Source organism: Callorhinus ursinus, unplaced genomic scaffold (genome assembly GCF_003265705.2).
Source record: "Callorhinus ursinus isolate GAN/ISIS: 27379988/994484 unplaced genomic scaffold, GSC_fseal_2.0 scaffold3, whole genome shotgun sequence".
Classification (NCBI taxonomy): domain Eukaryota; kingdom Metazoa; phylum Chordata; class Mammalia; order Carnivora; family Otariidae; genus Callorhinus; species Callorhinus ursinus.
Genome location: NW_027397065.1, coordinates 11,133,745 through 11,149,670, shown reverse-complemented (window position 1 = coordinate 11,149,670; position 15,926 = coordinate 11,133,745). Strand labels below are relative to the sequence as shown.

The 15,926-nt window shown below is 33.6% G+C and overlaps 1 protein-coding gene across 12 annotated transcripts in view; it reads left to right on the top strand.

Annotated features, from left to right (window-relative positions):
* Window positions 1–15,926, top strand: part of ARB2A (ARB2 cotranscriptional regulator A) — a 395,713-nt gene that overhangs the window by 205,507 nt on the left and 174,280 nt on the right. For all 12 annotated transcript variants that reach the window (XM_073888143.1, XM_073888149.1, XM_025866777.2 and 9 more), the window contains one exon: window positions 3,360–3,479. In XM_073888143.1, coding sequence (XP_073744244.1) covers window positions 3,360–3,479 — 120 coding nt within the window. The remainder of the gene's footprint in view (window positions 1–3,359; window positions 3,480–15,926) is intronic.

Genomic DNA, 15,926 nt, shown 5'->3' with positions numbered 1-15,926 from the left:
CCATCATCATGAGAGAGGATTGTACCATAGATTGCTAGCTGAGAAAGAGATCAAAATTCAAAATTTGGAGTACAGTTTCTACTGAATGTGTATTTTTTCCTATCACTGTAAAGTCAAAAAATCATTAAGTCAAACCACTGTAAGTTGGTAATCATCTGTATTAGTGTGTAGTCCAGATTTTCCTGGAGCATGAATAAGGTTCCTGGAAATAGTGAGAAGGAAGACTTGAAAGGTAGATTTAGAGGAGATGTTGGTTAAGAGTTCCAGTTATTTTGTAGGCATTAGGGACCATTTCAGTAAATGACTTTTTAGGGCTAGAGAGTGGTTGATCAGGGCCAGGCTTCAGAAAGATTGGTCTGGCAACACAGTAAAGGAAAAATCTACTAGAAATGAGAATAATTAGGAATCTTGTAAGAGGACCCAAAGTGATCTGGGAATGGAAAGGATGGGACAGATCAGGTGTCAACAGTGCAACGGAAAAGTTGGTAACTGTGAGAAGAAAGCATGGAGGACCTCATGGAGGGCACATTGTATGGATTTATGACAGGTCCATTGGACTGGATGTTGAGATAGTCTGCCAGGAATAGAGAAAGTAATACTCCTCACACATTACTACCCCTTATATCTTTATGTGTTAACACTCTTATGAAATTGCCAACACATTAAAGGCCAGAATCGTAGCTTACTTTTTATCATCCTTACGCCTCTACTTTCAGCAGAAAACCTAATGGGGACAGAGTAATCTCCTCTATGTTTTTATTTTCTGCATATAAAGATGTTTAGATCCATCAAGTTATATAAGATAGTTCTGCCTACTGTCAGCAGGTGGAACCTCTGTTATCTGTCTTCCTGTTTTGTTTTTACATTTCTTTCATTGTAAGATATAATTAGGGTGACCGGGGTGTGTGTTTTCTCTGGGTAGTCCCAGTTTAGACCTGTTCTTCTCATACAGTAACTGGTAGTACCTTTCTTCACTCTCAAAGTTTGTATAGTAAATTCTGTGGTCTCTCTACATACATGTACAGAAAACTGCTAAGTTTGTATTAGTCAGTTTGACTGTAACTATAAAGAATACATCTGTGTAACTACCACTCCAGTCAAGAAATGCACCACTGCCAGCCACTAGAAATCTATTTCCTATTCACAACTGTCTCTCTTCCTTAGAGTTAACCACTATGCTAATTTTTATAATAACCATTTCCTACTTTTTAAACTAATGTAAGTTAAATTATTAAAGCCAAAAATGCCCTACATGGATTTCTTTCCAATTACCATTCTTTTATTTATATTTATATTTTTATTTATTTTATGTACTTTAACTGTGGGTAATTTCATACGTATGTTACCAATAGGTGTCTTTAAAAGCATATTTGTATTTTAGTATATGACTACAAGGTTGTAAGCAATCATCCTGAAAATAAATGTTGTATTTTCATTATTTATTTATTACACTAATTTAATGATGTAATGAACAAGACAGAACTCTTGGCCTCAAGACTGATAATCTAACAAGCAATTACAATACAAATTATTCAGTGTAATAATGGGAGAATGCACAAGATGTTTTGTAGGACATTACCCAGCATTAGGGGTGATAGGGAAGACTTTTGACAGAAGGTGATGTCTTGTTTGAGTTTGAAAAACAAGTACGAATTATGTAGGTGAAGATGATGGGTGAGGTGAGGGCAGAGCACGGGAATCACTTTCTAAACAAAGGAAATAGCACAGAGAAAAGAAAGTTGGGCATAGTTAGGTTACTGGAAGTTGTTCCCTGCAATTAGAACACAGAGTGTGTTCTCTGTGGTCTCCTACTGGAGGAAAATGGTTTCTTTTGGGTCGCCTTATATTGCAGAGCAGTGTTAAGAGATGGCAGTTGAAGGTAGAAACCAGATTATTAAAGGTCTTAAATATCATACTGAGTTTGAACTTGATCCTGAGGGCAATGAATCAGCTTTGAAGCATCTAATAAGCAGGAGGTGAATAACATGGCAACATGTTCATATTTGCATTTTTAAAAGTTTGTTCTTATTATAGAATTAAAGCATTTAAATAGGCAATCCTAAAGGCAGTAAACATGGACTGGGAACCACTGTAGTCATCCACATGTGAAATGATAATGGTTTGAGCTAAGCCAGAGGAAATGAGAAGAGAGAGAAGTGGATGGATTTAGGATACAGCTGGGGACAAAATCAACAGGGTTTTAATGATTGATTATATGTGGAATTTGAACAAGAGATAAATAAAGGATGCCCAGATTTTGCCTGGAGGTGGGGAGCAAAGACAATGACATAGGATTGTAGAGGAAATTTCTAGCGCAATGTTGAACTGGTTGAGTTTGATCTGTGGGACATCAAAAAGTAAATGACTGTCAAGCACTTGGATATATAGGTTTGGAGCACTGAAGAGAAATCTGGGGTAGAACTAGACATCAGGGAACAATAGCTTCTAGGTAGCAAGGGAAGTCATGTTTTGGACCTTAATATGATAGTGTAAAATTTCTAAGATGAAAAATGTGAATAAATTGTCTTCATTGTCTAATACCATGACATTTTTAGGGAGTCTTTAGCGTTAAAGCTTCGAGGAAGTACTTACACAAAGTGTTTTCATGAACTCCTTTAGTTTTTATCAGTTTGTTTTTTGATCAGTATTATTTAGCTCTTTGGGTTCCCCCCCCATTATCCAGGTTTAAGCTTTAACTGCAATATGTGTCAACTATCAAAATAAATACACAAAATGAAATTATTTTAAAACCTTTGAATTAAAGCAACATACATGCATTTATTAGGATTTAGCAGGTTATATGTTTAGATTTCTCCCAGTTCTAGAAATAAAATGTGTACGGAAAACACTTTTACAAAAAAGTATATTTTTAAATAATTTAAATAGAGAATATTTGTTAGTAATTTTCTGCTTTCAGCTTATAGAGATACTTCAAATTTTATAAAATCAAATCAGATTTATATTTCTTATAATAGAAATATTCTCAGATATAAATATAGAAATGTAACTGAATTTTTAGTGTTATACTCTTCTATCATAAGACCGCTATAACTTTCTGCTATACAATTCTCAAGTACATACATGTATATTTTAATATCTCAGATATACCAGAATACAATATTTTGAATATTATGTTTCTGAAGATTATGGTAGCAATTAAGCTTAGCAGTAATTTACTAATACTTGAATAATTTATTCTCTAATTTGAATTTTCAGTGGCAGTTCTTTTGCATTGGTATTACAGTGAGATATAACCATCTTATTTCTTAAGCTATGTAAGCAAGCATATAATTTAATTTTTGATTACTATGATATAATTAGATACAGTACATAATATATGATATTTGTTTTCTTTCTAGGAAAATGGTTCTCCTGAAGAACATGCAATCTATGTGTGGGACCATTTCATAGCCCAGTCTGCAGCTGAGAATGTGTTTTTTGTTGCTCACAGCTATGGAGGACTTGCTTTCGTTGAACTGGTGAGTGTACATTTAACTCTGTTTTTAATTCCGAAACTCTTTACAGGCTTATCCTCCCCCACTCACTTTTAATTGATATCATTACTTAAATTACTTTAAAAAGGATGAAAACAAAATATTGTGAGTAAATTTTATAATGCTTGAGAAGAGTGTATTTATTTTATTGTGGCAGAGCTTTTCATTGCTAACCAGAAAGCTTTTTGCCTATTCTTTATTTACACATTACTTCTTAATTTCTACAGTGTAGAGCATTTTCATACATTTGATGATACTTCTGTTTCCTGTGTTATATGTACAACTATTGAAGCATGTGTTATCTGTAAAATGTTTAAAATTTCAAGGGACCTGTTGAATATTGGAGACTCTTTTGTTTATCTTTAACTAACTTTTATATCCACAAGTCAGTACTTGATACTTGATCAGAATTCATGTAATTAGTATTTAAACCATCAGAAGGTTTCCATTAATCTGCTAAGTGGAATTCATTGTTTGGCTGTAAAAATCTTTACATTTCAAAAACTCTGATTCTTGGAGTTAAGATTGTGTACATTATAGAAAAAATCATCAAGATTTAAAAATTTTGTCTGTATCATACGCAGTGTTACAAGTACCACACCTTGTGCCAGTATGAATGGTTAATGGGATATAATCAATACCAAAAATGCACTAATGAAGAATTTATGCCTACGTGTCCAAAAACCTTATGTTACAAGGAGGTAACAGCGCTATAATAAAGTGATTAATTTGATAAAAGTGCATTTGATAATTTTAAATCCAAATAGCCTAACATGAACATTAAAAGCAGGCACAACATTGTTGTCTAACTTTTGTTTCAAAACTTGGGTGTGCGTTTCTCTTCATTGTGGAAATTAAGTATATTTCCATGGCCTTTTCAACCTCCTCATACCCACATGATTTAGATATAAAACTGGTGGTGACACCTGGGAATATTTTAGGTGACCTAAATTCACAAATGTTTATGTTCTTAAGATTGATAAATAAGTTAAATCTTTTGCTAAATGGATTTTACTTTTAGAAATTATTTTCAAGTACTTTTAATTCTGCATTTATTTATTTTAATATATAATAGATATTTTAAGATAGCTCTCTAACATACTAGTATGTGATTGTTGTCTTTCAGATAGTTCTTTTAGCCCCTACAGATATAGATCTTTATATACACACACACATACACACATAGCATATATAATGTACCTTACATTTTCTTTGTAAGCCATTAAATTACTTAAACCTTGAAATTTCATCAGCTTGTAGAGTAACTTAAAATGTTTCTGAAAGCCTGCAAGACTACCCAAATTCCAGATTACTGTTAAACATAAATTCCCCACCCTTTTTTTTTACTTTAAGACAGTTTATAAAAACCTTTTGTACATCAAATTTGGAATTTAAGTGAATATTGGATAGTTTTTAAAATGAACTTAAGATGACAGAGTAACAGATGACCAGTGTGTCAGTCCTGTTTTGCCTGTCCTTCTTGTCACACACTGGTGGATATTTCTCCACTTTTGTTCCACTTTAATATAAAGCACACAGATGTTTCAGAACAAGACTTGACTTCTGACCTTGAGGCTATTAGGGTCAGGGTCCTCAGGGCCTGTGAAATTATCACAAGCTGAGCTAAAGTTTTTCTCCATCACAGGAAGTAACCAGTAAGTAAGAAGTTAAAAAGGAGCTTTGTCAGAGAGACAAGATGGTCTCAGTAAGGGTCAGCTTCTGTAGTCTGCTATCTCGGCAGGAGGTGCATGCATGGGAGGAGGAATATAATATAACCACTGGCACATCACATATCTGTCAGACAACACCAGGACTGAGAAGTCTATTTAATGTAATGTACCTTGTTTGGGTTTTAAAATATTAGTGGCAATTATCGCAACTTCATAATATTTGCTGCTTTTAGTGAAGTAACTTTAATGGGGATATGTTATTAGGGGCATACTCATGGTGGCAACTGAAGAAAAAGTGGTTCCTGACCTAATAAAACAGATTCCTCTAAGCAAATAACAATAATAATAACTAAAACCACTAATGAGTTATACGTAAATTTTTGACAAAGCTTGATTAATACATTTAAGGCCATCATGTTTCTACTTAAATTTCAAAAAGATTTTTAAAAGATAGCATAGTTAAAGAAACAACAAAACCATTGAAATATTTTTAAGCCTTTGCTTTTTTCCGAAAGCTGAATAATATTCTTTCCTATTTTCCCTGATATTCTTGGGGGAAAAGTCACGGTGTTTAAAATGTTGACAAATATTTATTCTCTTGAGATTTTTCAACATTAGTGTAATGTATGAAATTGTTTTTCATGGATTCAAAATTTAATATTAACTTTACAAAAAAGTGAATTGTGAACATCTTAAATTATGTTTTAGAATTTTGTCTCAGTGTACACATCAGACATTAAATCCTTTCAGTAAAGTTTGACTTTTTTTGAATTGTCATAAAATTTTACTCCTGCTTTAAGGCTCTCTATGCACTCCCTCCCTCTCTCTTGCAATCGCTCTCTCTTCCATCCCCCTTCTTTTTGGAGCAGTCGTAGTTTGTAGTATCATGTTTGAATGCATGGAGTTTATTTTTCTACCACTCTCATATTATCATATTATAAAATGTATCTTGCCATTTAATTAAATTAAAATTGTGTATAACTTTAAAATTAAATGTGCTGCTAATAGATATCTGAAAATAAATTAGTTTTACATTTAGAGCACAAAATATTTGTAGGACTTTCATATTTTACTAATTGTTTTGAAAACTGAGAACATTTATGATTATATCCTATTTTAAATTGTTGAGTTTCTCCTGAAAAATACATTATAATTAAGAGGTTTATTTTCAAAACCAATGCTCATTTTATGGCAGTAAATCTTGGAATTTGATCAGACCTAACCTCATAAAAACAGTATACAGTTTACTAAAATAATGAGAAAAGTGATATTAAAAATATCCTTTTCACTGCATTTATAATCACATATGGTAACAACCCAGATTTCTAATTCTCTAAACTTTCTGTGATCCTTGTAAAAATAGATGTTAAGACAGCTCTGGTAGCAATTCCAGCATTCACTCATTAAAGACAAAAGGGAAGACAGGAAGAACTATCTATCTTATGAATTGGCAATGAATTTTAAAAAGTAATGTATCTGTCCAGTGTTATCTTTTCTATGTATTGAAGTAGTTCCAATATAAAAAGTTAGTTATTAAACCTTCATTTACAAAGTCTTAAATTTCTGTTTTTAGAAATTCTGTGTTATATATGATAGAATTAGTAGTCATAACTAAAACGCATTTACCAAATTCATTCAGAAAGACATCTACAAATAATGAAGCTTACTTTTGCCTTATATTATTAAAAATTCAAACTCATTTTTGAAAATTAACTGTCATTAAAAACAATACAGTTTTAATTAAGCTTTTCATCATCTCTTTCACTAGCCACTTTGATGAAGTGATTCCATTTCTTACATTGTTGGTCATTTCAAAGTGCTTTACTCTTGTCTTTCTAGCTGATAGTTTTGACAAAATCAAGCAACCTTAAAATTTTATTTTATTTGGAAATAAGTTAGCTTTACTTGTCAATGCTGTTTCCAGTCTCAGCTCACCTTACCTTCCGTGTTTGCAGTGCTCAATAAATCAATTTACATTCAGATTTCTTTCTTTAGCCAAAGTAAGAGTGTTGATACATTTTTTTATGAAACACATTAAACAATTTTAGCAGATGTATTTCATTAGTTTATTGAATCATCTTAGCCGATATAAAATTATTATTTTTCTTAGGGCTTTTATTTCCTTTTCCATATTATTAGTGATATGTTCACAACCACCACTAAAAACATCACTTAAAATGTGTGAAAACTGCTCCTTTTGAAAGTGTATCTCTACCCACTTTTGATTTTGGTTTTTCCATGCTTGTCAGCACTTGATTGGCACCTCACTTGCATGTGAATTAAGGAATGAAGGGAACGCTCTTTCCCTGCCATTGTTCCATGCTGGGCTCCCCAGCCTTCAGGCAGCCTAAGCTGACCTTCAGCAGCTGATAGAGGACGAGTTTTTGGACATAACTGTGTGAGGACACTCAATCTCAGTCTACTCTGGGTCAGTCTTTTAAAAAAATCGCCTGAAGCATGATTTGGATTTACTCTGAAGAGAAAATGGAATGGGACTAAACGTATTCAGTTTTACCTTGAGTGACATCAGCTAACTGTGACCTTAAAGAAGCATCAGTTACATTTTGTCTACAAAGAACAAATAAATTAGATATTGGTAGTAATGTGATCAGTGGGAAAAGCTAAAAGTTGGGTGGGCTACTGGGAATCAAGAATTGAGGAAAGGTAGACTAAGTAAGGGATAACACAAAGAAAAATTGAGCCATAATAGTATCAAAGTAATGCAGGCCAAAAGTACTTCTTACAAACCTACTTTAAAATATTGGTAATAGAGCAAAAATAGGTTGCCATTTGTAATATAACTTGAATTTCTGATTTGGTTGCCTACATGATACAAACATCATGTTAATGTATGGGATGATTACAACTTGTGTGGAATGCTCTTAATTTTTGAGTTACTTTATAGGAAGATGGTTTAGTTTCTATAACTATTTTCTATGCTCCTTAAAGAGAAGAATCGGAGGTTATATTATTTTTATCTCCTCTATTCACTTTTATTTCATGCCTTGATTGTAGTGTAGATACTATCTTTTGATTGATTGTTGGTAACACTAATTTTAGGAGTTAGTTGCAAGAATCCGAGTGAGATCCAGTGAAGGGCTTTACCCACATAGAAGTAGTGAGAGTAAGCACGCATTCGAGATGTTAAGGAGGAGATTCTCTATGGCTTAGTGACATTGGATCCAGAAAGCTGAGTGAGAAGGAAAAGGGTATAGTTTATCCTTCCCCCGTACACACCATATCAAAGAGGATATAAAAGGAATCCAAGCACAACAGATAAATAGTAATAAACAATGATTATGCCAATACATAAGTATTTGGGAGAGATGTTTGCACATACTGTGTGGTTGATAATTGTGGTTAATAATAAATGAATAAATGAGATATCAAGTCAACGTTTTAAAAAGAAAAGGAGAGGATTATATATACAGATGTGATTTGTTAATAAACTTCACAGGAGTTACCTGTGTATTGGAGTTTGACTTTTTTAACTTTAACTCACATAATTTTTAGTAAGTATTAGGAGGACCACCGTTTGAAGGAATGACTCCACTTGTTCATTTTTATGTTAACTCCACTCCTTTTGTCCCGTATCTAACCAACCAACACATTGTGTCAGTTATTTTTCTCCGAAATATTGATCATGTCTTTTCTTCTCTCTGCCCACTGTTAATTTCATCATTTTATAACTATATCATTGTACTCTTCTGCCCATTTCCTACTGGCTGTCTTTACTCTTTATTTCACACTATATAGCACACCATAGATAATATTACTTAAACACCCCTTCCACCATGCTATTCTTGAATCACGTTGGCTCCAGTTGTCTACTGCATTATGCTTCCTCTCTGTAACTGTAAGATCCTCCGTATTGTCTGATAATTTATTTCCAACTGTATTTTTCCCAGTAGAATTCAGTTCTAGTCTAATTTCCTTACTGCCATTGCCCCATCTCATTACACCTCCACCCCGGCCTCCAAGCCCAGTGTAGTAAAAGAACACAAAACTCAGAAGATGATCTGGGTTTGAATCCTAGCTCTGATACCTAAAAATTATGATAACTTAGGTCAGATCCCTTTTGTGTGTTGTCCTCCTCTAAAAGTACCCACATCACAGCAAAGTTTGAGGATTAAATTAGAAAATTCCTGGTTTTGAGGAATTAAATCAGTGGTAATTAAATATGAGTCCAAATGCCCACAGGAGGTGCTCATTTTCATTTTTGCCAATGCCATTTCCCCCTCCCAAGTGAAATAATTTCCCTCCTTCCTAGATTTTTCACAAAGTATTCTCACTTAACTCCCCATTTTTCTGTGGTATTTATATGTTTCACAAATGAAATCTTTAGTTTTGTTTTACAAATTAGTTTTGTTTTTATCTTTTTATCTCTGAATCTTATCTTGCCCCAGTTACCTGGAAAAATGTTCTTGTCCCACCACCCCTCCCCAAGTTTGGAAACAATATATATTGCAATAACATAAGTAGGCTTAAATATTTACAAAGTTAATTGATCTATATAGAGAGTTTGAGCACTAGCAATAACTCTTTTACTAAGTAAACTTAATCTTTCTTTGTACCCTCCATTGGAATATTGACTAATTTGGGAATTCTGCCTAATCAGTTCTTTCACATCAGACAGTATTACCTACGCTTTTTGTCCTGGTGTCAGTCTCTTATAGTCTTCTTTCTACTGGTGCCCTCATCCCCTCAGCTGACTGAAAAGATTGCTTCTCTCTGACTCACTCGTCAAAGTGTAGTCTTCTCAGTCAAAAAATTATTAAACTAAGTTATAACTATATCCTCATAATGTTATATAGCAGTGTATGCAGTAAGTCTAGGAAGCTTTCCATTTCATCCCCAATTGAGTTTAATATTACCTTTTCTTTAATAATTAGCTTACCTATGCTTATTTCCTTTTTTTCACTTTAAAAAAATGTTGTGACTAATTAACATGTATTGAGATATAAATAAGACTTATTAAGCTTTCTTGAGATATAATTCGCATGCCATAAAATTCATCTTTTAAAGTGTCCAATTCAGTGGCTTTTAGTATGCCCACAGAGTTGTACAACCATCACCACTAATTTTAGAACATTTTCATCATCACAAACGAAACTCAATACCCATTAGCCATCACTCTCCATGTTTACAATCCTACCAGCAATGTATGAGAGTTCCGATTTCTCTACAACCTCACCAACACTTGTTTTTGTTTGTCTTTTTTATTTCTGCTGTTCTAGTGGGGGTGAACTGGTATCTCATTATGGTTTTTATTTGCATTTCTCTAATGACTAATGATTTTGAACATCTTTTCATGTGCTTATTGGCCATTTATGTATTTTCTTTGGAAAAATGTCTTTTAAAATTTTTGTCCATTTTTTTGTGTTGTCATTGTATTGTTGAGTCCTAAGAGTTCTCTCTGTATTCTGATACAAGTCCCTTATCAGATACATGATTTGCAAATATTTTCTCCTATTCTGTGGGATATCTTTTCACTTTCATGATATCCTTTGAAGTACAGAGTTTTTTATTTTGATGAAGTTGAATTCATCTAGTTTTTGTTTTTGTCACTTGAGTTGATTTTTGTACATTGTGTGAAGTGTGGTTCAACATAATTCTTTTCTTTTATTTTTTTTAAATAATTCTTTTAAACACAGATATTCAGTTGTCTCAGCACCATTTGCTGAAAAGACTATTCTTTCCCCTTCAATTTGTCTTCTCATCTTTGACTGTAAGTATGTAAGGATTTGCTTCTGGATTCTCAACTCTATTTCACTGATATACGTGTCTCTCCTCAAACCAGTACCACAGTGTCTTGGTTCTTGTAGCTTTGTAGTAAGTTTGGAAGTTGGGAAGTGTGGATTCTCCAACTTTGTTCTTCTTTTTGAAGATTGTTTTGGCTATTGTAAGGCACTTGCATTTCCATATGAATTTTAGGATCAATTTGGGGAGTATGGCTATATTAATAATGTCTTCCATTCCATGAACATAGGCTTTCTTTCCATTTATTTAGATCTTTTTTCAAAAATGTTTTATTATTTTCAGTGTACAAGTCTTACACTTCTTTTGTTAAATTTAATCCTCAGTATTTTATTCTTTTCATGCTATTGTAAATGAAATTAGTTCTTAATTTCACTTTCAGATGGTTTGTTGTTAGTGTAAAAATACAATTTTTATGTGTTGGTCTTATATTCTATAACCTTGCTGCACTCATTTTTTGGTTCTGGGGTGTGTGTGTGTGTGTGTGTGTGTGTGCATGCGTGCATGTGAATTTCTTAGAATTTTCTATGTTCAAGACCATTGAATAAAATTAGTGAATAAAAATAATTTTACTTCTTTTCTAATCAAGATGCTTTGCTTTTCTTCTCTCTCCTTTTTTTTCCCCCCTAATTGATCTGTCCAGTACAATGATGAATAGAAGTAGCTACAGTAAACATCCTTTTGTTCCTGGTCTTAAGGGGAAAGCATTCATTGTTTCACCATTAAGTATGATGTTACTTGTGATTGTTTCCATTCTTGGTAGATCATTTCCACTAAGGACCTTGTGTGCTTCTTAATGCTTATATCCCTCATTCGCACCAAGATCAGGTTGCTCAAAAGTCTGACATGGAGATAAATTTCACTAATCTTTAATAAGAATCTTTTCGTAGAAAAAGGATCCATATTACTCCATTAGAATTTTGAAGAGGCTTTGTCAGTATCCTCATAAATGGGCTGCTTCCAGGGCTTATTGCCCTACGACTGTGCAGCTGCAAGATTGGGCACTCTATCTGTTAATTCAACAGACTGCCTGGAAACAACTGGTAAATTAGCACAATACCATGTTAAGGAGAACCCAGAGAAATTGATATATTAATTTGTTAGATACAAATCTTTCTACAAGAAATACTTCCTTTTCATCGGTTTTACAAAGTATCTTAATGAGAGATTTTGCATTTTACTGCAGGTATGAGAGCATGATTGACTATTATAGACCTTTTATAAGGGGGATTGTCGAAAAACACATTTCAGTTAATAAAGAGGCTGTTTTTACTATACTTACAACATTATGATAATCACTCAATGTAAGCTTTTCCCCAAATAAGATTCCCAACCACAGTGACACCTCTGATTTGACACCACAAATTGAAAAGAGCTCTTAAAGGACAAAAATTTTGCAATCAAAACCATTTAACTTCTGTCTTAGACTTCAATCCTTATTAAATAATTTACTCAAATTAACCCAGGGAAGCCAGGTACACTCAGACTCAAAGCATACTAGATCCATGTTGGGATACAACTTGAGAGAACAAAGATAGAAGCCAGATCTGGGGAAAGATTTCATTAGTAGAGTTTAGAGTGGGTTCAAGAAGAGCTAATTTAGCTGGAGAGATTAGCTTTGGAGGGAGTAGCAGGTGAACCATCACTAGGTAAGCATCAGTAGAGCATGGTGAACTCAGGCTTAAATTAAGAGGTATTATCTGGTTGCAGGGAACAGAAAATCAAGGCATTGGGTGATGAATGAGTAAATAGAATTTACTCACTGGTTCTAAGAGTACCTCTTCTCTCTGACCATACCCTACGTCACTGCATTATAGGGAAGGAAAAGGGGAGAAAAAAGAACAGGATCCAGCACTGGGAAAAGGATAAACAAAGAAAGTTTAAGGCTTCAAGCACTGGCTAGGGGTTTAGAAATGGAATCCTTTCCTGAGGAAGAAAGAGGTTATAGCAGTAGGCAAAAACATCAAAAGGTATGAAATGATGAATCAAGGCAGAAGTCCAATTTATGTGGCTTAGATCAGAATGGGATACAGTAGAATACTGCATTCTAAGGTTATTTAGATACCCGGGGCTTATCTTTGGTGTACTGGTTGCCAGGTTTCTATGGCAATAAAGGAGATGAGGTTGGAAGAGCTATCATTTTTCCTGTTCTCATGGCTCTGAAATGATCACACTATGGGTGTAAAACTTTTTGTGCCCAGAGAAACAAAGTGTGTTCTTAACTTCTAGAGTTGGAGACTTTTTTTTTATTTTGTTAATCCCCATACATTACATCATTAGTTTTTGATGTACTGTTCCATGAGTCATTGTTTGTGCATAACACCCAGTGCTCCACGCAGAACGTGCCCTCTTTAATACCCATCACCAGGCTAACCCATCCCCCCACCCCCTCCCCTCTAGAACCCTCAGTTTGTTTCTCCGAGTCCATCGTCTCTCACGGTTCGTCTCCCCCTCCCATAGAGTTGGAGACTTTTAACCCCTATACGTATGTCTCCTCACCTTTTCAGTGAATAAATTTAGATCACAGTAAAGCCACCTGGATCTCGTAAGTTTGACTTTATAGAAATTATTTCTTGGGTTTGAATATTTTGCCCTCCAAACAATAAATGGTTTAGAAAACTATTAAAGATATTAATTCATTTTTTCATTTGAACATCCCACTCTGGGGGAAATACTAGGAAAACAGATTAAAGCACATGATCCCTGGCCACAAGAAGGTTATAGTCTAAATAGGAAGCACATTTAAACATACTTGTGAAGTGAGGTTGTAGCCAAGACATTAACTTCCCCAAAATGAAGATCCGTAACATAAATTTGTCTTGGTTAAGTATTGGGGAGGATTGTTTCCGTTAATAGATTGATATGATCTTTTTATCAGAAAATAAAAACTCTGTAATGCATAGGTACCCTTGTCTCCTATAAACCGAGAGTTTTGGTTAGTTTTTTATCTCATTAATTATCCTCATCCTTGATTTTTTGAGTGTCTTAATTCATAAATATATTTTGCTTTAAGTCATCTCAGAGTCCTTTTCTTAATTGGCAAAGAATAAATAACAAAATCATTATTTTCTCTGGTTCCTATCATGCTGCTAGTCTGGCTGGGCCTATAATAAGTATATACTCAATAAATAGTTTTTGATCCTGTATTTATATCGCAATAAGTTATCAAAAGTAGATTTCAGATGGTGCCTCGTTGAGTCAGATGAAGAAAGTAAGGTCTAGGCATTCATTTTGAGCCACAAGATAGCACAAAGCAGGGTGGACAGGAGAACAAAGTTGATTATTTAAGATGTAAAACAGGGACATTTAGAATCAGTATCCTTGAGTGTGTAGGTGGTATAGTCTGTGTCTTCAAAATTTTGTAGACTTGGAAATTGGTCAGTGAATGAAGAAAAACAACTAAGAAGATATTGAAATCTCTACTCAAGGGAAGTAGCCAAACCTAACCCTAACCCCAAAACTAGTTGTTTTCTCTGATTAAATTGAACAAATTAAATCTCATATCGTCTAGGAAAAAAAAATTGCCTGTTTAAATATGTATTAGTGTATTCAGATTTCTTCTTAGTTTTCCATACCTTATTTGAATTTTTCTCATAAAGAAGTTTATTAAAAAGCATAAGAATACAATAAAAATTGCTATTTAATATTTTGGTGACAATTTTATAATTGAGTCAAATGATTAAAAAGTGTTCTAATTTCTAATATACCTAGTTTGTGCCTAATATCCATAAATCTTGACATCTAACTTGTAACATCTTATCTCCAAATTTCTTTGCTACATTAATCAGACATCTGGATTAAAAGGAAAACTTGGCATTTATCTTTCTAAAGGAGAGACACTGGCCAGAAAGATAAAGCACCTCAACCTTCTCCTACAGTAGAAATTCCCTATCTTGACTTCTTTCCAGTTATAAGATATCAAGGGATGCTGTATAATTATAGATGTTGATTTTCTAAAAAATTCTAATAGCCTGTCTGCTAACAACAAAGAAACCTTGACTTTCTCAATAAAGTGGTGCCCTGTGAACAATTGTCATAAAATGATATGAGATCACTAGCCCCTATGCATTACCTTTGTTGTATTACTGCCTAGTTTACCTCAGAAAAAATTCCTATTTCTAATGTCATTAGTAGTGTAATAATAGTTCTTACCATTGTTACAGGCTGAGCCTTAAATTTTCAGTTTTGCAATTTTAGGATATCTATCTAAATATTAGACATATTTATGTTTATGTTATGTCCAAATATTAAATGTGTAGTAACATATTAGCTATCTTTAGCATATTATAAACCTTCACATCTGGTGACGCTTGCATTTACTCCAACATCATACAATAGATTTTCAAGTAAAACGGATACCTTCAAATCTGATTGCTGTATTAGAGCCCTTTCTCACTCTACTAGAGCCCTGTCATTGCTAGTATAATAGAATCCATAACATCTGTCAGCCAGCCATGGAGACCCAAGACATGGTTGGGTCAAGAACAGTTCTAAGCAATTCATAGCAGTGTCTTTGAAAATGGACATTTTAAATAGAACTAGCATTTATGAATGTTTTACACATCAGAAGGCAGCAACAGCATCTTCCGGTTCATCATTAGCTTCATTAATACTTCAACGATACTTAGTGTGCACCAGGCACTGTCCTTACCATATACTTTATATAAATATATTTTATCTCATTTAATCCTCATAAATCTTTGTGAGCTTCATACTGTTATCCCCATTTTACAGATGAGAACATTTAAATATATCTTTTCTTCCTTTGAAGGCAGACCTCTCATTTTGTTACCCTGGGTTTTGGTGTGTTTCTTCTCTCCTCAAGTACCTATGCCAAATAAATGGTGTAATCTACTGACTATGGTTGACTCTTATTCCTAAAACAACCTCCTGGTTTTTCATATATTTCAGGATTCAGGTCTACATTTCTCTGTTGAAGAACACGATGATTTAGTTTTTATTCTCTACCCTATTTACTGTTTATTCTTTCTGGGACTTCCATGCA